Source organism: Piliocolobus tephrosceles, chromosome 19, assembly GCF_002776525.5.
Source record: "Piliocolobus tephrosceles isolate RC106 chromosome 19, ASM277652v3, whole genome shotgun sequence".
In the NCBI taxonomy this organism is placed as follows: domain Eukaryota; kingdom Metazoa; phylum Chordata; class Mammalia; order Primates; family Cercopithecidae; genus Piliocolobus; species Piliocolobus tephrosceles.
Window position 1 is genome coordinate 38,824,551 of NC_045452.1, and position 25,164 is coordinate 38,849,714.

The window sequence follows — 25,164 nt, forward strand, 5'->3', positions numbered from 1 at the left end:
GACAGAAGCAGTCACGAGCATTTGGCCACCATGGGAGTCACAGGATTATCTAGTGAGCTTTGGAAAAGTGAGAGCAACAGTGTATAATCCAGCCAGGGAGTATCATACACTAAGACACCTGCAGAAGAGTAGCCAAGGAATAAGACTGAACATTCGGGGCTAATGGTGTAGGTGAAGACAGGGAGGTGATAGGTGCCGGGAGAGGGGAGGGGTCCACAGAGTCACATGCTACCAAAAGGCTCATATGAGAGTCTACCTTATGTGGAAAATAACCCAATATTTTTTGTCATTGAAATGTTAATAAAGCAATTGAGGGAGAAATTTGTTAATGCTAAAAGATGAGAATGTAGACACTCAATACTGAATGCATTTCTAACATGCCAAGCTTTGAAGGAAAAGAGAAATGAATTTTATTTTAAATTAGATTTAAATATGCTTAAAAATGTACATCTGGAGTTTGGGTCATGGTGGAAACATGTTGGGGTTTGACCCCAAACTCCTCCAGAAACCAACAGAGATAAAATAGGATGACAAAGAAAAAAGTACATGGATGGCACCTTCAACACAACTGGATTACTTGCAACAACAGGACCAGCAGCACAAGTGGAAGGCAGTGGAACAGGTCAGCCTGTTGGGATTATGGTAGTGTCAGAAAACTGCAAATAACCAACAGGTCCCCATCTCCAAAAGCAGAGGAGAATTCTTTGTGTCTGAGGGTTCTCACAACACTGGGACAGAACTGCATGAAGTCTGGGTTGGAGATGAGTCACAAGCCCATGAGAGTAGCCAGTAATGATTGTACAGGCCAGTGATGGTCTATGTCCTTGAAGATAGCAAAAGTACTCAGTAAGTACTCCCTTCAGAAGAACAGAGACTCGCTCTCAGGGGAATGACTGGATTTAGAAATCAAATTGAGCCAGAGTAGAATACAAAGAATAACAGAGAAGTCTCGGGAACCAGGGGAGGCCCTAGAGAATTCCATCCTATGAAATACTGCAAAAGAAAATACAACATGCGCAGCCTTAGAATGTGAAAAACAGAGTGTTCTAGGAATCACATGGCTAGAAGCGGAAGCCCGTACAGCTCAGTCCCATATAGCTCTGAGAGATGGGCTAAATGTCGAGTCCTTGAAGGTAATATCAAGGGAGAAGGTGGGAAAAACATACTCATTCCATCCTCTCCTGTAGGAACCTTCTCCTAATTAACTAAGAATCTCTATCTTATTATAAAATGAAACAAAAAGAAAAAAGATGTAACCCAACAAAACTTTATCACAAAAAAAAAATGAAAATTAACAAAAAAAAGTTTTGATTAGAAGTAACTACAAAAAATACTGACAGAAATCATATGAAAACTATATTTTTTGTTTGAAATGATAAAAGCTTTGAAAGAGCCGGTATAAATCAGAAGTAAAATGATGAAACAACACAAATCTGTGAAATAGTAAGTGGCACATTTTGGAAAAAGTTAGAAAAATGAAGAGTTCTAAAATTAAAATGAAATTAGAAGGAACACATCAGAGGATAAACACAACAGAAAGCATAATATGGGAAATCAAAAATATTAAGGAACAAGACAAATAGAGAGAAAAATGTATAGATGTCTGACAAAGATGGTGAAACATATGTATAACTAAATTCTCTTAAAAAGAAAGCCAAGCAATTGATCAGAATAAATATTAATAATGAAACACTAATTCAAAAAAAAGTTCTGTCATTAAAAAGAATACATAATGACTACATATTAAAATGGCACAACTATACCTGGAAAAATGGACCCAGAATCGTCAACATACAACATAGTCTAATAAAATTTGTGAGCTGTAGAGATAAAGAAAAATATCTTTTAAACATCCAGGAAATAAGTTCAAGTTACTTCTAAGGGAAAATATAAAGAGATGAATGAAATAGAAAATAGACCAAAGGAACAGTAAAAAAAAAAAAAAAAAAAAAAAAAAAAAAGTTTTTTCTTTAAAAAGATCAATAGACAAACTGACCTAATATTTTTTCAAATGGTCTTGATTTCTGTACTAGGACTAGTTATTTGGAGAAGTTATTCTTTCTCTGAGGACAACTGGAAAGACTTGTTAAATGTGTAAAAACATCTGCTTGTGGTTGTTAGGAGCTAGTGTGAAAACGTATAATACCAAATTCCACGGGAAAGCAGTCACAAGAAGTGAGTTTGGTGTTAAGGACTGCCTTTTCAGTAGGGACAATTTTAGAGGAGATTGCTGAAGCTGTGAGAAGATGAGCAACTCTTCTGAAAGGTTAATAGTGTCTGGAAGGTAAAAATTGGAGTTTAGTTTCTGTATATGTATTAGGGCTCTTTAGAGGGACAGAATTATATAGGATAGATATATACATAAAGTGGAGTTTATTGAGGAGTATTGACTCATGTGATCATAAGGTAAGTCCCACAGTAGGCTGTCTGCAAGCTGAGGAGGAAGAAAGTCAGTCTAATTCCCAAAACCTTAAAAGTAGGGAACCCAACAATGCACCCTTCAGTCTGTGGTTGAAGGTCCAAGCGTCTAAAAGCTGAAGAACTCGGAGTCTGATGCTCAAGGGCAGGAAGCATCCAGCATGGGAGAAAGATGTAGGCTGGAGGACTAAGCCAGTCTAGTCTTTCCATGTTCCTCTGCCTGCTTTTATCCTGGCCCTACTGGCAGTTGATTACATGATGCCCACCGAGATTGAGGGTGGGTCTGCATCTCCCAGCCCACTGACTCAAATGTTAATCTCCTTTGGCGACCCCCTCACAGACACACCCAGGATCAATACTTTGCATCATTCAATCCAATTAAGTTGACTCTCAATATTAATCATCACAATATTGTTTATATATTATATATTACATATATTCATTTTTATTTATAGTAGCATATATAGTGGGATAAGTGAAAAGTGGTTATGTTTTTGTTATTTTTATTTTCAGTGTAAGAGAAAAAGAAAATAAAAGTATGAAAAATTTAAAAATGCATAAAATCCTTGAAATGTCAAATTCCAATAGAAACTATTGGTATATGTTGGCCGGGCACAGTGGCTCACACCTATAATCCCAGCACTTTGGGAGACCGAGGCAGGCGGATCACTTGAGGTCAGGAGTTCAAGACCAGCCTGGCCAACGTGATGAAACCCCATCTCTACTAAAAATACAAAAATTACCGGGGTGTGGTGGTGGGCACCTGTAATCCCAGCTACTCAGGAGGCTGAGGCAGGAGAATCACTTGAACTCAGGAGGCGGAGGTGGCAGCAAGCCGAGATGGCACCATTGCACTCCAACTTGGTGACAAGAGTGAACCTCCATCTCAAAAAAAAGAACACAAAAAACTATTGGTATACACTTCAAAAAAAAAAGTATGAATTTTCAGTCTTTCCACTGAGAAGTCCCAGAAGTGATGAGCAAACAATAGCAACACCTAGATTGTAGGTTCGTTTAAATATAATTCACCACTAAAAGGGGCCATGGCTTCTTGGAGGAGTGGCTGATGATGGGTCTGAGGCAGGAAATGTATGAGCTGAGTCTGAAACATGAATGGGGTCTTGTCAAAATGACCCAGGAGCCAACATAAAGGGGCTCTCATCAGCCAAAGGGAATGAACTGAGTATCAGCAGTGATGCTTGGACATGATTGATAACCATTAAATATTGTGAAAACCTTTGAGTTCATTACAATTTTATACAATATTATACATATACGTATATATATATGTATATCTACATATACATATATATTCATATTCATATGAAGTACATATACTTCATATGTATACATATATACATATATATACTTCAATATGAACACATGAATATATATTTCATATAAAGAAAGAAATAAGAATCTCATTGGTCTGCATAGTAGTAACCAGGGCACTAACTCTTCATTCTGATAACAGGTGATTAAAGACAACAACAACTCAATGTATTCTGTCTTTCCTATAGCTACTGTATTTTTAGATAACCAGGTAACCTTAGTTCAGAAGGGGAAGTTCATTTTGCAGAATAATTGTGTCTACCGAACGCAACAGAAGTGACAACATCAGGAAATTCCATTTTCAACCTTAATAAAATAACTCAGATAAATTTTAACATCTGACTTCACTGATCAATTGAATGTCACTAAGAACGGGAAAACCACACATTATGTGGATGCAGTGTGAAGTGCACAGCACCCCTCTCAGAGAGAAAGAGGTTGAACACTTATCTAACCAACCCACTGAAATAAATTCCAGTTCATAAGAGAAATGCCTATGGCAATAACGGCACAAGTTAAATGATGTCATGGACAAGCAAATTCAGCATGGTAACTACCTGATTTCTTTAGGAAGCCAAGTCAAATACATGGGAGAAAGGAGGAGGGCTGGCTCTGCATTAAGAAAGATTCAAGAGATGTAACAACTGCATGTGAATAGGAGAAGGATCTTGATTTAATTAATTCAATTGTTTAAAAGCTAGCGACTTTTGAGCTGATGAGGAAAAATGAATTTGCAGTGTATAATACTGATATTGTGTAATACTGTGGTTATGTAACAAAATTCTATTTTTATTAGAGAAACATGCTAGTGATGTAATGATAAAATGACATAGCTTCCTTTTATTGTTTTTGTTTTTGTTTTGAGGTGGAGTCTCGCTGTGTTGCCATGCTGGAGTGCAGTGGCACGACCATGGCTCAATGCGATCTCTGCCTCCTGGGTTCAAGCAATTCCCCTTCCTCAGCCTCCTGAGTAGCTGGAACTACAGGCATGCACCACCACACCCAGCTAATTTTTTGTGTTTTGGTAGAGACAGGGATTCACCATGTTGGCCAGGATGGTCCGATCTCCTGACCTCGTGATCCACCTGTCTCGGCCTCCCAAAGTGATGGGATTACAGGCGTGAGCCACTGCGCCCGGCCTATAGCTTCCCTTTTGTTGCATATTCTTTATCACCAAAAACAAAGTAAAACTATCAAGAAATAAACATGACGAAGAATAGAAAAGTTTTGATATCAGAGCCATTAATATGATGAATATATGAGATGCATCATATTATTTTTGTCTATTTTTGTGTAAGTTTTCAAACGTTTGGGATAAAAATAATTTTTGTAAATATATATTTAAAAGTTTGAAGACTGAGACAAAGACAAAAAAAAGTGCTGAAGGGGATGAGAAGGAAAGAGAGTGCCATTTGGTTGTTTAGATTTGACATATGATATATCCCCACAAGAGCCTGTCTCAAGCATTGCTTCAATCATGCACTTAAAATATAAAACTTCGGATGCTGGTGAGGGTGCAGAGAAAAGGGAACCCTTATACGCTACTGGTGGCAATGTAACTTAGTCCTGCCGTTATGGAAAGCAGACTGGAGATTTCTCAAAGAACTTAAAATAGAGCTACCGTTTGACCCAGCAATCCCATTACAGAGTAATATATCCTAAAGAAAATAAATCACTCTTCCAAAAAGACATATGCTCTTGTATGTTCATCACGGGACTATTCACAATAATAAAGACGTGAAATCAGCCCAGGTGTCCTTCAGTGGTAGATTGGGTAAATAAGATGTACATATAAACCGTGGTATGCTGGAAAGCCATAAAAAAGAATGAAATCTTGTTCTTTGCAGCAATGAGGATGGAGCTGGAGGCCATAATTCTTAGTAAATTAACATAGGAATAGAAAACCAAGTACCTCATGTTCTCACTTATAAGTGAGAGCTAAATATAGACCACACGTGGACACAAATATGGGAACAGTAGACACTGTGGATACTAGACTGTGGAGGGCAGGGAGTTTGGGTTAAAAAGCTACCTATCAAGTACCATGCTCACTATCTGAGGAACAGGATCTCTACTCCAAACCTCAGCATCACATAATATTCCCAAGTAACAAATCTACATATATACCATCTGTATCTAAAATAAAAGTTGAAATTAAAAAATAAATACCTCATTCCAGTTTCATAAAACAGTTTTATTGAGATGCAATTTAGTTTAATGTAAACTCCATTCAGTTTATTCAATAATTTTAGTAAATGCACAGAGTTGTGCCACAACTGCACCAATCTAATTTTAGAATATTTTCACCACCCAAAAGATTCCTCCTACCCATTTGAAGCCAATTTCAATGTCCATCCTCAGTCCCAAACAACCACTAATCTATTGTCTGTCTCTGTAGAGTTGCATTTTCTGGATATTTCACATAAATGGAATGATACAGGATGTGGATTTTGTGTCTGCCTTCTTTCATGTAGCACCCATGTTGTAATGTGTTAGTCATTCACTCTTTCTTGTTGCCAAAGAGCATGTGATCATCTGTAAATACTCCATTTGGTTATCAGTTCACTAAATTACGGACATTTGGGTTGTTTCCACTCTTCGATGATGAATAATCCTCCTATGAACATTTGTACCAAGTCTTTGAGTGAACATGTTTTCATTCATTTAGGGTAGGTACCTAGAAGTTGGGGCCTCACGGCAAATTGAAGTTTAAACATTTTAAGAAAATGCCAGCCTGTTTTGGCTGCTTTTATTTGGCAAGTATATCACAATACACCTGGGGAAAAAATAAACTCTAGCCATTGTGATGTAAGAGGAGAAAAATGTGTGGGTTTGTAGGAAATCCTGCTTAAAAGTGACTTCACTGTGGGGGCATTCTTATGCATTTTTGATTTCCTTCTTTACACCACCTGTGATGTGGATGTGAAGGCTGGCACTCCAGCAGCCATTTTTATGTGAAATCTATATGTGTGCATATGTAAGTCTATATTTACCTTCCACCAACAATGTGTGGAGATTCCAGGTCCCTACGTCTTTACCAGCGTTGTTTATGATTTTATTGCAGTCATCCTAGTGGGTGTGAAGTCATGTCTCACTGTGATTTTAATTCATATTACCATAATGCCTAGCGATATTGAGCATCTTTTTGTGTACTGATTAGTTATTTGTATATCTTCTTTGGTGATGTAAAATGTCAACAATTTTGCCCATTTTGTTTGGATTGTTTCTTCTCATTATAGAGATGTAAGCATTTTTAATAATTTTTGGATTTGAGTTCTTGATTAGAAATATGATTTTCAAATTTTTTTCACTTAGTGATGCCTTTGAAAATGCTATAGTTCTTAATTTTTTTATTTTTATTTTTTGAGATGGAGTCTTGCTTTGTTGCTAAGGCTGGAATGCAGTGATACGATCTTGGCTTACTGCAACCTCCGCCTTCTGGATTCAAGCTATTATCCTGCCTCTGTCTGTAGCTGGGACTACAGGCGCATGCCACCACACCTGGCTAATTTTTGTATTTTCAGTAGAGACAGGGTTTCGCCATGTTGACCAGGCTCATCTTGAAGTCTTCATCTCATGTGATCTGTCCACCTCGGCCTCCCAATGTGCTGGAATTGTAGGCATGAGTCACTGCGATGGGCCAGTTTTTGTTAATTTTGAAGTTTAATATGTTGATTTTTTCTGTTGTTGCTTTTTTTTTAGTGTTATGCCTAAGAACTTCTCAAGGTCATGAAGATAGTTTCCCTATGTTTTCTTCTAAAAGCTTTTATAGTTTTAGCTGTAATATTTAGATCAATAATCCATTTTGAGTTAATTTTTGTAGGTAGTGTGAGGCAAGGTTCTAATTTATTTTCCTTGTGGATATCCAGTTGTCTCAGCCATTTTTACAAAATGTCATTAGAATTACATAGCACTATCTTAAGCATATTTGAGAAATTTCTGCCAATAGTTTCAGTTGGAATAAAACTTTTTAAGTGCAGTCATTGAGAGTTGGTTTTTTATGAATAGCATTAGAAGTTGGTGCATTTCGTTTTCAGAGATTGTGGGATTGTTCTGCAAAGAAAGTCAGAGGTGCGCACTGTGGTGTTTATGGTCAGCCACTGCTGCCAAAGGGGTGACATCTTTGTGCCACCTTCTCCAACTCTACTTCTACTTCCTATTCTAAATAAAATGACAGATTTCACAACTATTTTTTCATAGTACTTTATAGTATCTTCGATATTCCACTCTAGTGTAACTAAAATCTGTATTACTGAAGAACGAGAGCTATCATTATATGCTCACATTTCTTAAATAAATGAAGACAGAGTTCAGAATAATAGAGAAGCTTACCCCAAGTAATACATATTATCTTGGATATGATTTCTACTTACTAAACAATATTGCGATGGTGTTTATATGGCCTGCAAGTTAGTGTAGTAGGAGGTAATAAATCACATGTGGTTGAGGATGTCCAAGACCATTTCTAGAGTTGGCTTTAGGCACATCTTTGTGTCTTCTCATTCGCGGAACCCATTGGGTGTGCAGGTGATGATACTTCCAGTTACATGGATGCAGACAGCTAACCATTTTTCTGGATGCTTCGTTGATGCTAGAAGATGCTAGAGATCAGTGAGACATCATTGGTTAGGCCTGTCTTCTTAATTATTCAGTCTCTAAGAACATAACTTGATCTTCAGACCAATACTTTTCAAAGTCCGTTTGTAATTTCCTTTAGAAGCAGGTAAATGAAGCCGTGAAGTTTTTGCTGGCACAGGTTCTGTACTTGGGTATTGTGAAACTTTTATATGTCTCTCGCCTTCTGGAGCCCCATAGTCATGCATGTGAATGAGTATAATTCTGGAATATAGAATTCTTCAGTTAATGAAGAATTAGAGGAGTCCTGGAAGCTCGTCAGGTATTCTTTAAGAGTATTTAGGTTCCCTCATCATATCACTGTCACATTGTTCTCATAAGACACCAGTGAAGTTAAAAAAGCAGCAAGTTCATAACGAAGTTTTATCTCTGATGATTACAAAAGAAATAGAAAGCCAAGACATTTCAGGTAAATGCTTTTGTTCTATTTTCAACAGTGCCTGCTGACTGCCCCCAGTGGCTGACTACGGAATCACAGCCTCTTAAAGAAGTCTTTCTATTAATAAATGATTTTTTGATGTTATTGTTTATTAAAACAGAAGTTTACTCTCTTGTATATAAGTCCAGAAGCTGGTTTGCCAGCTCCAGTGTCACCAGGGACCAGGCTTTTATCTTTGTGATCCATTATCCTCATGTGAGATTCCATTCTCAATATGATTTCAAAGTCCAAAGTGAGTGCTGCAGGTCCTGCCTTTATATCCACATTCCAGGTGATGTAAAGAAGCAAAGGAAAAATGCATAAAAACATCTCTCTCAGCTAAGTCACCTTTAAGCAGAATTTCCTACAAATCCACACATTGTCACCTCTTACATCTCCTTGGCTAGAGTTTATTTTTCCTCCAGGTTAATTGAGGTATTGAAAAATGAAAATTGAATATATTTAAGGTATACAATGTGATGTTCACTATGCATATATATATACACATACATATATATACACACACCACTATCAAGCAAAATAACACATCTGTTGCCTCACATAGTTACCATTTGTATGTGTATGTATGTATGTATGTATGTGTGTGATGTGATGACAACATTTAAAATCAACTGTCTTTGAAAATTTCAAGTATATAAGATAGTGTTATTAACTATAGTCACTATGCTGCATATTAAACCTCCAGAACCTATTCATCTGGCATAACTGAAACTTTATACCCTTTTACCTACCATATGATCTAGCAATCCCACTCTAGGTATATATCCAAAGGAAATGAAATTAGGTATCTGCACTCCCATGTTTATTGCAGAATCATTCACAACAGTCAGAATATGAAAGAATCTGCACTCCCATGTTTATTGCAGAATCATTCACAACAGTCAGAATATGAAAGAAACTTAAGTGTTCATTTATATATACACACGCATAGGAATATTATTCCTATATACATAAAGGAATATTATTCATCCTTAAAAAAAGAAGGAAATCTTTCCATTTGCAATGACATTGATGAAGCTGAAGGGCATTATGCTAAGTGAAGTAAGCCATGCACAGAAAGACAAACATTGTCTTTTCTCACATACATGTGAAATCTAAAAAGTCAAACTCAGAGAAGCAGGGAATAGAATGGGGGTTGCCAGGGACTAGGGGATGGGACAAATAGCGAGATGTTCGTCAAAAAATACAAAGTTCTAGATGGCTCTCATTTGATAGGACAGTGGATATCCATTCCTTGACCATCAGATTTATTGCAGGTAGATCAAAAAAGTCATGGCATTTTTCTTACTGAGGCAAAGACGAGAAAATTTCAGGAGGCAGGAGTCTATAACTCTTCTGTAATATCCATGTGGAACGCAAGGGTGTTGGTTCATGCAAGTTCTAAACAGGATGAATTAGAAGAGACAGCAGGGAGAGAACACTGAGTTTTATATTTAGCATCTGATCAGGTGCTATATTTTATATTCTTCATAGTCATGCAAAGATTATGACCTTGGGAACATCACTGCATTCAAACAAACTTGAAGGACATTGAACTGCGTGGTTTCCACAGACCCAGTTCTTGCTAATATTTTATCAAATTCCTCACCTGGTTCAAGATGATGTCACAGAACAGGCAAATTATACAAGGCCATGTCATAAGTTATAAGTCATCATTTGCAAGCTGCTTCTTTCTAATCCATTGTCTTGCTATGCCACATGTTGTTGATAGTGCTTATTCACCTGACCTCAAATACCATCTTCTCGGAGAGTCTGTCCCTGAGGATCATATCTTAAGACCTCCTGGCTGCCTCCACACCCATAACATGTGGACTTCACTGTTATGCCCTCTTTTTCTTTCTTTAACTACACTTTTTACAAATTATCTTTATTTGTAAAGATAAATTGCTTGCTAATGCTTGCTAATGTGTTGCTTGCTCTCCAACACCCACCCACCCACCAGAACATGAGCTCCAAGAAGACGCCTGTCTCATCCAGCACTCTCCCATTAGTGCCTAACTCTGTGCTGGTCTACACTGGAGGATCAAAACATATTTGGGAAATGAAGAAATAAAATGTTTTAAAATTCAAAAGCTATGTTTTTTTTTTTTTTTTTTTTTTTTTGAGGCAGAGTTTCACTCTTGTTGCCCAGGCTGCAGTGCAATGGCACGATCTCGGCTCACCGCAACCTCCGCCTCCCAGGTTCAAGCAATTCTCCTGCCTCAGCCTCCCTAGTAGCTGGGATTATAGGCGTGTGCCACCAGGCCCAGCTAATTTTGTATTTTTAGTAGAGACAGGGTTTCTCCATGTTCTGTTTCTCTTGTGCAATAAATTTTACTAAAGGTAAACAGCTATTTCTGCTAGTGTTGCTCTTTTTTTCTGTTTAAATTTATTTAAGCTGGGTGTGGTGGTGCATGCCTGTAATCCCAGCATGTTGGGAGGCCCAGGCAGGAGGATCACTTGAACCCAGGAGTTTGAGACTGTGGTGAGCAATCATTGCACCACTGCACTCCAACCTGAGCTACAGAGTAAGCCACTATCTTAAAAAAATATTTTATTAATTTTTATGATATTTTATTGATGCATAATAGATACACATAGTTTGGGGTACATGTGATAATGTATTCGTGTAATTTGTTAAAATCAAATCAGTGTACTTGGGATATTCATCACATTATACGTTTGGCTTTTCTTTAAACTATAATTATTTCAGTTCTTCTGTTCTAGCTATTTTGTAATACACAGTAGGTAATTGCAAACCATAGTCATTCCACTGATCTGTCTACCACTATGTCTTATTTCTTCTCTCAAATTGCATATTTATACCCATTAAGGATCTTTTAAAGAGAATTCTGACATTCCCAGTTATGAAAAGACAATCTGATTCTTAGCCTGAGCTGACAGCTCTTGTTGAAGCCTGCTAATTCTGGATCTTTTATTCATTTACTGGGGAATGACCAACAGAAGCTCTGACCAGTGTTCAACCTTTTGTAAATTCTGAGCAGAAAATAAATTGTATGAATGGGGCATTTCTTTTTCTTTTCGCTTATAAAATCTTACAGATCTGTATCAATAGTTGGTATGATGCACCAGTTTAAATTATATATGAAGTCCTACAATTCTAAATGACCACTTCAACTCCTTATTCACTGTCTCTAAGAGTTTTTATTTCTTCTACAGACCCAGCGAACTCAGCCCCATCCATACTGGATGGGTTTGACCATCGCAAAGCCATGGCTGGGCAGCGTGTGGAGCTGCCTTGCAAAGCGCTTGGGCACCCTGAGCCAGATTACCGCTGGCTGAAGGACAACATGCCCCTGGAACTTTCAGGGAGGTTCCAGAAGACCGTAACGGGGCTGCTCATTGAGAACATTCGCCCCTCGGACTCAGGCAGCTATGTGTGTGAAGTGTCCAACAGATACGGAACGGCTAAGGTGATAGGCCGCCTGTACGTGAAACGTAAGTTGGATGGTAACTTGCAAAGGTGGTGTTGGCTTCCATCGATGGAGCTCCTGTTATAATCGAATCACCATGTTTTTTCTGTAGCTTTCCATTAATTCCCAAAAGAGTCCAGCTGAGATCAACAGAAACCTCATTTTACAGATGTGAAAATTAATGCTCAGATGAATTCCCCAAGGTTACACAACTGGAGAGTCTTAGGTGTCAGATTTGATTTGAAGTCTGTCTTTTCCCCAAATCTCTGTGAGTTCCATTAGGCCACAGACTATTACATTTCCAAGATACGATTTCAAGATAACACTTCCTAGCTGATGAATTCACAAAAGCCTGTCTCTCTAAAAATGAACCGAGCGAGAGGGTAGGATTGTTCTTTCAGCACAAGTGATGATAGCCAATCAAAGCAGTTGTCCTTTGTCTGTTTCCAGACCATTTCTGCATTAAATTTCTAAATAAGGCTATTAGCCAAAGTATGGGGCTCAAACATACCCAAATATTAGACTCGTGCCTAGTATTTTAGATCATCTACTCCAAATATGATGGATATATTTGATCTTCCATTGATTATTGATTGCCTTGGCTGCCTTCAGGAATGTGTTGAGAAGGATACTGAAGGCAGATTTGGAGGAAGGAGGGATGTGATTGCAGGGTCACAATCTAATCTACTCAGACACCCTCAATTTTGCTCATGCAGAAACCAAATTAAAGTGAATTACTCAAGATCACATGGCCAGAAAAGGGAGGCAGAGCCTTGGTCAGAGAGGAGGTCTTAGTTGCCACTATATTGCTCCTTTTTCAAAAATATATTTTTACTTGATGAACTAAATTGAACAGATTTAACCACAGGAATCTCACACTGAAAATAGAAGTGTTTTCTTACTTCCCCCTCCACCTCCCCGCCCAGCCCTAGCCCTGTTTATGGAAGTTTCTCTTCAATGTCAACCTGAGTGTAGACTGCCTTAGCATAATACCAGCCTAAGAGAATATATTTACATTAAATATCCAAATGACTATCTGGAACAGGCTGTCTAACCTGAGTCCTGCAAATATTTGAACATGTTTAGTCTGGGATTAGAAAGAAATGGATGATAAAATCCACAGTTACCCTTCTATGCTGAAGAATCATGTGGATACAATATGCAGCATTGGACAGCCAGCCACAGGCTCAAAGTCTCTTCTATGTTAAAAGACCTCTGCTAGCTCCCTGTTCTCTGCTGAATAAAGTTTGTATCTTAGGATAGTACTGAAGGCATCTCAAGCAAATCTGTCTGGTAGTATTTCCCCTTGTTTTGCATTAAAACCACCTATGACCAGGCGTGGTGGCTCGCGCCTGTAATCCCAGCACTTTGGGAGGCTGAGGCAGGTAGATCACAAGGTCAGGAGATCAAGACCATCCTGGCTAACATGGTAAAACCCCGTCTCTACTAAAAATACAAAAAAAAAAAAATTGGCTGAGTGTGGTGGCGGGCGCCTGTAATCCCAGCTACTTGGGAGGCTGAGGCAGGAGAATGGCATGAACCTGGGAGGCGGAGCTTGCAGTGAGCCAAGATCTCACCACTGCACTCCAGCCTGGGCAACAGAGCAAGATTCCATCTCAAAAAAAAAAAAAATTGCAACCTCAGGCATAAATGGGATAATAAAAACCTATTCCTGCTAAATCTAACTTCTTCCTAATTCCTGCACAAACCATTCCTTTCCTTATTGCAAGTCACATTGCTAATGTTGCTTCCTCCACATAAAAGATTATTTCCTAATACATGGTTATCTGACACTTCCCATCTCTCTTAGCCTCCATCCGCAAAGATGTGTTGTTCTGCATTCTTTTCCTGTCTCCTACTCAACTCAGAGTAGGTTACTGCTCTCTCTCTAAAGGCGTTTATCGCTACCTATATTTTAAAAGCCTTTATTATTAATGTGCTTATTTTTATCATTGTTCTCTTCTTCCACATCTAGGTGATTCTCCAATGCTTCTGGAATGTTCTCTGCCTCCCTTCTGACTGCTTCTTCTAGCTGCAGAAGAAAACAGCTTCCTCATTCCCATCTCTCTTCTCTATTGGAAAGCATTATTCTCTTGGACTCCAAATTCAGAACTGTCTTCTTGTCAAGCTCTTCCCTTTTCCTTAGGCTCTGTTTCATTTGTAGAGCTCCAAATTCCTTGCCTCTGAAAATAAGCTCTGAATCTGTACTTGTAGCCTTGGCTTCCTTTCTGAGTGTCAGACAAGTGTGTCAACCAGCTTTCTTTCAGAAATTTCACTGGCACTTCAAAACAACAGTGTCGGATACCAAACTAAACTCTCCACCACCTCTTCCTTCCAAGTGGCTTTTGTTATTATTACCAACATCTTCCTCCCTGTCATCCATCAGATGCAAACATGAAATCTTGGGCGCTCTTTAAGCCTTTCCTTTCTACATCCTGCCAAGTCCTGCCATGTCCTGCCGAGTCCTGCCAAGTGATACAAACTGAATCTCACAGTGACTCAGCTCTGTTCTCAACTTCTGTCCGGCCTTAGATTGGATCTTAACCTTAGATTGGATCTTAATTGTACCTACACTAGACATGTGTAATGTCCTCACTGACTGGTTTTCCTCACCCTCATTTGTCAAAAGACCTTTGACTTAGTGATTCCATTAAAAGTGTGTTTGAGCTGGGTGCAATGGCTTGTGCCTGTAGTCCCAGCTACCCAGGAGGCTGAAGCAGAGAGGAGGAGGAGTTTCAGGCTACAGTGAACTATGATTGTGCCACTGCACTCCAGCCCAGGTGACAGAGCAAGGCCCCGTTTCCGCGAAAAAAAAAAAAAAAGACTTACTTGCTAAGCATTTTTGAATGCCTTCTTTAGTTATCTTTGTTTAATTCTAAACTCTCAGGGATTCTCTGTTGCATCCAAAATGAATCAGAAACTCCCAGACATGCCCCTGCTCCCTGCCTTAATTCATGTGGTTCCCAATCTCTGTGATTCCTTCTTTCCATTCTAACTGGTCTCAGTTCTATCCATCCCTGATATCTGAATTTCCTGCTCTTCCCAACCACCCTCGTCCACATGTGCTCTCTCTCTGATGGCCCTTGCATCACTCTGTTTGGTTATTACAGCCGTTTATTGCCTTTTCTTATCAACCTAGAAGACTGAGCTCCTTGAAAACAAAGTGTGGTGAGATGAAAAGTTAGGAACAACTGGGCTAAAAAAAACTTTTTTCACCCACTTTTTGATGGGGTTGTTTTTGTCTTATAAATTTGTTTAAGTTCCTTGAAAATTCTGGATATTAGACCTCAGTCAGATGGATAGACTGCAAACATTTTCTCCCATTCTCTAGGTTGCCTGTTCACTCTGATGATAGTTTCTTTTGCTGAGTAGAAGCGTATTAGTTTGATTAGATCCCATTTGTCAATTTTGGCTTTTGTTGCAGTTGCTTTTGGTGTTGTAGTCATGAAGTCTTTGTTCATGCGTATGTCCTGAATGGTATTGCCTAGGTTTGTTCTAGCATTTTTATGGTTTTAGGTTTTACATTTAAATCTTTAATCCACCTTCACTTAATTTTTGTATAAGATGTAAACAAACCTGTACGTTCAGCACATGTATCCCAGAACTTAAAGTGAAATAATAACACTAGTAAAAGGAGAAGATTACCAGAATGGATTAAAAAGCAAATCTTAGCCATCTGCCATCTACAAGAGATGTTTGTTAGTTTAAAACATGTATTTATCTGTCTTCTGTCCTCCATGTGCGTCTGTTAAGCAATCAGAGGCATTAAGATCTTTGTTTTTCTATATGTCATTTGCCATTTTTGCTGTCTGCCTTGAAGAATTTCTATTTATTTTTGGTTTTCTATAATTTGTAATATGACTAGACAGGATTTTCATCAGATTTTTCCTGCTCAGCACTTTCTGGCCTTTAAAAATCTGTAACTCTATATCTTTCACCAAAAATGTTGTGTTGTTTTGTTTTGCCATTTACCTGTTGATTGAATTTGGCTGAGTTACTTAAGCTCTCTGAATAACCATTTTCTGTTTTGTAAAATGGAGATAACACAAAAATTACAGGATTAGGAGAAGACTGACTTCAATGACCTATGAAAGGTAGTCAATAATTTTATAGCACATGCTAGTTGCACCATAAATATTATTCCATTTTTCTTGCCTGTGAGTTTAACCTCATTTTTGGCACATGACAGATGCTCAGTGAATGCTTTCTACATTGGATTAGGGTTGTTGAATTGAAAACATGGGAAGGTGAGGATGAAAGTTTCATCCCTGTCTAAATCACTCAGCCTCATTTTAAAGAAAATCTACATGGTCACAAATTCTAATATCAACCTATTCGTTGGTTGGTTGGTTTGTTTTTCCCCACAATTGTGTGTTATTGCCCCTTGGTAAACCACATATGGCTTATGAGTGAGTATACATGTGTATGAGAATGGCCCAGGGTAAACCCACCAGTGCCACCTTGGGACAAGGCAAATTATGATTTATATGTTCAATGTTCAATACTTATGTCACTATTGGTAGCCAGCACATTGCTTTTTTTTTTTTTTTTTTTTTTTTTTTTTGAGCCAGAGTCTCACTCTGTCGCCCAGGCTGGAGTGCAGTGGCACGATCTTGGCTCACTGCAAGCTCCTCCTCCCAGGTTCATGCCATTCTCCTGCCTCAGCCTCCCAAGTACCTGGGACTATAGGTGCCCCCCACCATGCCTGGCTAATATTTTGTATTTTTAGTAGAGATGGGGTTTCACCGTGTTAGCCAGGATGGTCTCGATCTCCTGATATCGTGATCTGCCCGCCTTGACCTCCCAAAGTGCTGGGATTACAGGCGTGGGTCACTGTGCCCGGCCTGCATTTCTTATTGTCAGTGGGTTTATATCAACATCCTCACATAGACTGAGTGAGAAGGCAGTTTGACCAACGTTATTCCATTTGTTGCATAGAGAAATAAAGCCAGAAATAAAAAATAGCGAAGAGGGTGTTCCCAAACAAAATGTTCTTCTGTGAAATAACATGGCTCGTAGGAACTGTTTGGAGTATGACTGCAGTGATGCACTTGCTTTGTTGAAAGTCCACCCTGTTGTCCAAATGCTATCTAGTGATGTTTTTACCTTTTTTTTCTCTCTCTCTTACTAAAACCTCCAGAGCCACTGAAAGCCACCATCAGTCCCAGGAAGGTTAAAAGCAGCGTGGGTAGCCAAGTTTCCTTGTCCTGCACCGTGACAGGAACTGAGGACCAGGAACTCTCCTGGTACCGCAATGGTGAAATCCTCAACCCTGGAAAAAATGTGAGGATCACAGGGATCAACCACGAAAACCTTATTATGGATCACATGGTCAAAAGTGACGGGGGCGCATACCAGTGCTTTGTGCGCAAGGACAAGCTGTCCGCTCAAGACTATGTGCAGGTGGTCCTTGAAGGTCAGTGGGCCTCGTTACAGGGTATGGCTGAAAAAGAACCCAAACCCAGAGCACTCAGAAAAGAAGAAGACAGGGCAAAGCAGTGCTGATCACTCAGTTCTGGGCTCTCTGTCTGTCTCACCAGCTACTACTCTACCCTGATTTTTCAAGCTAAATCAGGCAAATGGGAGAGAAAGTTCTGATGAGAATGAAATTGTTTCATATTAGAAGTAATGTAAAGTAACATAAATGTTACCCACTCATTAGTTGTAAGTTATTTGCCAAGATTGAAATCTTAGAAGAAACGACAGTTAACAGTTTTGTTGATCATTCATCTCTAGACAAGGGTCTTTCAAAGAATGCCTTGCTTGGGGAACTTTTTTCTTATTTTTTTTTTCTTGAGATGGAGTTTCACTCTTGTTGCCCAGGCTGGAGTGCAATAGCGCAATCTCAGCTCATCGCAACCTCCAGCTCCTCAGTTCAACCCATTCTCCTGCCTCAGCCTCCCAAGTAACTGGGATTACAGGCATGAGCCACCACACCTGGCTAAGTTTGTATTTTTAGTAGAGATGGGGTTTTTCCATATTGGTCAGGCTGGTCCCGAATTTCTGATCAGGTGATCCGCCTGCCTCAGCCTCCCAAAGTGCTGGGATAATAGGCATCTTGGGAAACTTTTTTATGTGTTGTGGGATCTTTAGCAGCATCTTTGGCCCCTTTCCACTAGATGTATGCTAGGAGCATCTTCCTCCAAGTTGTTACAACCAAAAATGTCTCCAGACATTGCCAAGTGTTCGCTGGGTGGGGTGTGGGCAATAGCCTCCAGTGGAGAAGTACAACTTCAGATTCAAAATGCAGAGCGAAATGTCAATACAGTGGTTGGTGGAGTGAAAAAATGGCATCTGTTTGGTGCAGTTGTCCCTAGATCCATCCAAATGTTCACAGATTTAAGTAAATGAAGTCTGTGAGGAATTATTTTGTGGTATAATAACAGGTTTTAGGTATGTGATACGGTTTGCTTTTTTTTTTTTTTTTTTTTTTTTTTTTACTGGTTACTGCATACTAAATCTTCAAGCTTATCAGTCAGCCAGAGAAAGAAGCTATCACGGGCAACATATATTTATCACTACATGATTCAACTAGCTTCTATCTATGTATTTGTGTGTCTCGTTGGAAATTATGTCTTTCTATATAATTTAAAATTCATCTCATATCAGTTGATTAAAATAATAAAATGATTTTGATATAGCCTAAAGGGAGAACAAATAAAACACATTGATATATGAAAATAAGTTTAAATATGTCTTGATTATAAGAGCATATTTCTGTTATTCTTTTTTAACCTTAGCTAATTTTTTAAGAAGTCGCAGGCTTAGCAATGAGATTCCTATTTTGATTCAGTCGTTTCATTGCAGACAGTGAGATTTTTAAAGCAGAGGTGAAATTAGCTGAAAGCATGGTATTCACATTAAATGCCTGACACTGTGTTCCGTATAATAATTAAGTGAAGAAAGTAGTCAATTTGTGCAGAACCAGTTTGCTAATGATGATGCACTCTAGTCCCTACATAGTCACTATTTTTAGATTCTTTGTAGAAAAGGGAGAGATTACCTGTCTAGGCCCAGTTACCTCGGCAGCCATTTCGTGCAACTAAGAAAACCTAAAGACCATATTGATAATCCATAATGATGTCAGAAGAGTTCAGGTTATCAGAGTGACAGCAAGAAAGATTTCAAAGACACTCAGGTCTCCCTGGGAAAATAATGTCTGCTTTCATCTCCAAGAGAGGCTGTCACTTGAACTAAAAAGGGGGCCGAGGAGCACCGCCAGCACACTCGCGGATTTATTTGTCGCATGTCAGCTTCCATTCAGGACAAGAAGCTTCACTTTATTTTTTTCTCTTCTGAGAGATGACAGTGCTAATGTAGCAAAAGAAAGCAGAAATGGAATTACAAATACATATCTAGTACCTGCTTTAAAAGAGTGTCTAGCTAATTTCCTGTGGAAAACAAAAATACTCCAGTTATTCTCACTGAAATAGCGATGGATTAAAGTAAAATAAAAATAATTCATAACACTATGAACTAGGACTGACCATAGATACAATGGAGAATCTGGGAATATTTCCTATGAGGCTATAAAATGGAATTTACTAACTATAGGCTCAGGATAAAACCATAATACCTGGAAAATGGAATGATTTTTTAAAAAGAATAATAAAGGTTTCCAGTTCTGGGAATGGTAAAATAGCATATATCAGACTAACTCCCAAGATGATAAAAAACAAGAAACTTTGGGAAAAGCTAAAGTATATATAGACACTTGAGAGACACCAAAAGCAAATTGGGGAGTGTCCTCTTCCACTGAGGACACATCTGAACTCCAAAAATGGGGGGGACAGTGCAAGTGTGCAATAAAAAGAATAATTAGACATACAAAGAACAGGACTCTGCAACCAAAGGATACAAGACAAAGCAAGCAGTAGAAACAAATCATGAGAGGACCCAGACGTTAGAACTGACAGACAAGGACTTTACAGCTGCTATTTAAAATATGTTCAGTAACTTACAGGAAAACATGGACTGAAAGAGTGAACGTATGGGAAAGACCAACAGAGAAATTGAAACTGTACAAAAGAATCCATAGAAATGAAAAAAATCACCATATTTGCTTTAATACAAAATTAGAGAAGGAAGAAGAAAGTATCTGTGAACTTGAAGATAAATCTTAGAAAATTATCCAATCTGAAGCATGGGGAGAAAGAAGACCACAAAGAAAATGATTAGAGCTTCAGTGACAAGTAGGACATCATCAGATAACCTAGCAGACGCATATGATTAGAGGCCCAGAAAAAGAGGAGACAGGGAATGCGGAAGAAAAAAGTATTCAAAGAGTTAATGACGTTAGTTTTATCAACTTTGGCATAAAAGTAAGGTTGCAGATCTAAGAAACTCAGCACACTCCAAAAATAAACACAAAGAAAATTCTATGTCAGTACATCAGAGTTAAGCTGCTGAAAACCAAAGATAAAGAGAAAAACTTAAAAATCTGAGGGAGGAAAAATATTACATAAAGGGGACATCAAGAACAAATGGTGGATGATTCATCAGATATTTGGAGGACAGGAGACAATGGAGCAACATCTTTAAAATATTGAAGAGAAAACCAAAGACACAAACCCTGCCAACGTAGACTTCTATAGCAAAAAAACCAACAACAACAGGCTTTAAAAATGAAGGCAATATAAAGATATTTTCAGTAATAAAAAGGTGAAAGAATATGATGTCAGCAGCCCAGCACATTAGGAAATGATAAATGAAGTCATGCCGGATGTAGAGAATGAACACTTATAGGATACACTTACATCTACATCTATAGGATATAGATAACATGGAACAGAAATGGAACATAAAATGGAAACATAGCTATAGGAACAAATACCATGAGAAATGGTAAACATATTAGTAAATATTTAGCAAAATTGTATTTTATTTTTTAATTTCTTTAAACAATTGATGATTATAACATTATAAAATTACCACTCTTGGCCATGTGCTGTGGTTCACACCTGTAATCCCAGCATTTTAGGAAGCAGAGATAGGCAGCTCATTTGAGGTCAGGAGTTTGAGACCAGCCTGGCCAACATGGCAAAATCCCGTCTCTATTAAAAATACAAAAACTAGCCAGGTGTGGTGGCACGTGCCTGTAATTCCAACTACAGGCAGAAGCAGGAGAATAGCTTGAACCCAGGAGGTGGAGGTTGCAGTGAGCCGAGATCCTGCTACTGCACTCCAGCCTGGGTGACAGAGTGAGACTCCATCTCTAAAAGTACAATACAATACAATACCAACACTTTGTTATAGAGTTAATATAATAAATAGATGTAATAACAAAAAGGGAAGAATTATTTGTTGCAGGGTTCTTACATTTCACATAAAGTACTGCAATTTTAACTTTTAGTAGACGTAATGTAAAACATATACACCCACATAGATATACATATAGATGTGTGTGTGTGTGTAAACGGAGCTTATCTTGTAAATGCAAGATTGGAAGAACATTAAAAATCTAATCTGTGTAAGTGATTATATTAATAGAATAAGGGAGCAAATCCAATTGATTATCTCAATATATACAGAAAAAATCATTTGATGAAACTTGCATCCATTCAGCATAAAGAATCTCCAGCAAACTGGAGACTCTGGAGAGCATCCTTGACCAGATAAGTGGCATCTGTGAACAATCTACAGCTAAAATCATACTTACTGGTTAAACACTAAATGTTTTTCATTTAAGATTGAGACCAAGGCAAGGATGCCCACATCCACCACTTCTATTCGACATTATACTAGCAGCCCTAGTTAGACTTGAGTAGAAATAAAATACATGGAGTTTGGAAAGGGAAAATTTGCAGCTGTCTTAATTACAGGCATTGTTGTTTACAAAGAATATGACAAGGAAACAATAAAGCAATTTCTAAAAGTGAGTTTAAAAAGTCGTTGGATATAAGAATAATACACAAAATGCAATTTTATTTCTGTATACTGAGAACAAACAATTGGAAACTAGTATTTTGAAACTTTCATTTACAATAACATAAAACATAAGATAGGAATATATTTAAAACAAATGTGAAAGATTTCAACATACAAAAATACAAAACTCTGCTAATATAAAATTGAAATAACCTAAATAATTGAAAAGATATACCATATTCAAGGTTTAGAAAACTAAATATTCTTAAGTTAACAATTCTCTGTGAAATGATAAATGTGATTTCAAGCAAAACCAGGGCATGGTAGCTTGTGCCTGTCATCCTAGTGCTTTGGGAGGCTGAGGCAGGGAGATCCCTTTAGCCCAGGAGTTTGAGGCTGGCCTGAGAAACATGGCAAAACTTCGTCTCTACAAAAAAAATAAAAGGAAAGAAAAAAGAAAAATAGGTGTAGTGGTGTGCACCTGCAGTCCCAGCTACTTGGAAGATTGTGCCACACCAAGGACAAAAGAGGGAGACACTGTCTCAAAAAAAAAAAAAAAAAAAAAAAAAACACACACACACACACACACACACACATGTACCTTTTCAACAAATTAACACTGAAACAACTCAATAAACGTATGGCAAAGAATGAGTATTAATCCCTACATCACACTTCATATCCACACAGAATTAAGTTGCTATCCATATAGAATTGAATATAAAGTATAAAGCAATACAGTCTCTACAAGAAAACATAGAATAATTCTTCATGATTTGCAAACAGGTAACAATTTCTTAGGACACAGAAAGCATTAAATGTCAACACAAGTACATTATTAAGAAAAGATAAAGGCAACCACAGACTGGGATAAAATATTTTATACACACACAAATATATGTGCTATATATATGTTGACAGATATGTATAATCTCTATAGGATATCTGACAAATAGATCATTATAAGATATCTGACATAGATACTATATATATATATTTTCTTGTGTTTCAAATACCTAAAGATTTAAATTTGTTTTATTCCACAACAAGTCAAGAACAAAAAAGCAAACAGTCTAATATAACAATGGCCAAAGATTTGAGCAGATACTCACTAAAGGAAACACACGGATGGCCAATAGGTACATAAATCACGTGCCTTCCATGGTATTTCTGGGAAAAATATACAACCTGCATTTAGTTATGAGAAAATATGAGACAAACCCAATTTCAGCAACTGACTACAAAATTACTCTTCAAAAATATAAAAGTCAAGAAACACAAAAGAGGCTGAAGAATATTCCAGATGAAAAGAGACTGAAATGACATGAAACATAAATAATGGGTGACACAGGCTGCACTGGAAAAAAACAGTGACGAAAGATATTAGTGGTCAACAGACAGAATTTTGCTGTGGACAGTGTGTTAGATAATAGTACTCTTCCAAAGTCACATCTTCTAGTTATATTCTAAGTGTACTCTGGTTATGATGAAATATATGCATGTATAAAGCATGCGTACTCTATTATTATGTTTCTTCTAAGCTGAAGCACAGGCAAAACCAGCACATCCTAAGAGGAATCACAGCAGTGATCTATGTTGGATGAGGATTTATTGAAAGGAGCCCATATTTATTTCAATAAATATTTATTATATTTATTGAAAGGAATTTTGGTGATGGAAATGTTTTATGTCTTGATCGTTTTGGTGGTTACTCTGGTGTGTATATTTAGCAAAACTAAGCTGTACACTTAAGATCTGTATATTTCACTGTATGTAAAATTTACCTAGAAAAAGAGAAGTATAACCGAAGAACACTTTGCTAAACCCATGAGTTTTCAGAGTTTAATGTAAAATCGAGTGAAAAGAAATCTACAGCTAAACACATTTTACAAAAACCATGAAATTATGAAGGACACGTGAAATAACTCCAGTACTCCTAAGCATTAACGACTGATCACAGACAATGAATAGCAATCATGATGACATCTAACTTCTTCGTAAAATTAAACACAGGATGTGATGAGGCAACGTCTGCAGTGTGTTAAAGACAAAAGCGTCGATTTTGCATGTTAATATTTTAAAGTTTTCTTTTGCATCTCTGACAGTAAGAGACAAAATGCTTACAACCCAAGGACACTGCAATATGCTACTTATGAGCATATCTTGGAGAAAACAAACTCCAGGGCCTTCTCCAGCCACCTAAAACATGAGCTGGAATGAGTAAGTGAGATTCAGGAATTTGGGAAGGAGTAGATGGTAGAGGGGTGGAGGGAAGAGCTGCAGCACAGCCCTACCATCATGAAGACCCTACATAACTGGCCTCCCCGGCCAAGAACTAGGCCCTAAGGTTTTGGGGAAATGAGTGGCACTTTCCTCAAGGATATTTGGAACTATTAACCATTAACTGTTGCCTTTCCGTGATGGAATTGCAAGCTATCCTAAATTTTGCTTGCCTCCTTTGTTTTTGTTTATAATACTTTCCAATTTTCAAGAAGAAAGATATTCAAAAATGGAGATATATTTTTATAATAAAAATTAAAAACTAAAAAAAAAATCTAGTCATTCTTATCTTTCGTTGTGGGACAACCATTTAATTGAACACAAAAATTCTTTTAAAAAATAAAAAATGTCCCCTCCAGCAAGGTCTCTTACCAGACTCAGAAATCCTGTGGCATGTGATTACAATTATGTCAAAATGACCCACTTATGCCTAGAAAAAATGTGTCACAGTGTTGATTTGTATGCCTGAGGCTGGCTGACCTATTGGTAACTTCTCTTCTGATTTTCATACATTTCCTTTAATATGCATGTATTTCTTTTTATAAATGGAAAAACATATATAAAAGAAACATGCATTGGTAACTATATACAGTAAGAGAAAAAACCCATATGGATGATAGAAAAATAATGGAATATGAAAATTTGATCTATGTAAACATACTGAAAATTTCTATGGAGACTTCTCTAAGATTAAGATCCTAGTTTGCCTGCGACAGTTCTGGGTCATGCCTGTTCTCTTGGCATAATTAGTAGTCGTTTCTCTTTCAGCCTCCAAAGTGT

At 37.7% G+C, this 25,164-nt stretch overlaps 1 protein-coding gene across 1 annotated transcript in view; it reads left to right on the forward strand.

Annotated features, from left to right (window-relative positions):
• The window catches only part of DSCAM (DS cell adhesion molecule), a 703,505-nt gene that overhangs the window by 367,565 nt on the left and 310,776 nt on the right, over positions 1 to 25,164 (forward strand). Inside the window, exons 5-6 of the mRNA XM_023193411.2 lie at positions 11,984 to 12,262; positions 17,378 to 17,653. Coding sequence (XP_023049179.2) covers positions 11,984 to 12,262; positions 17,378 to 17,653 — 555 coding nt within the window. The remainder of the gene's footprint in view (positions 1 to 11,983; positions 12,263 to 17,377; positions 17,654 to 25,164) is intronic.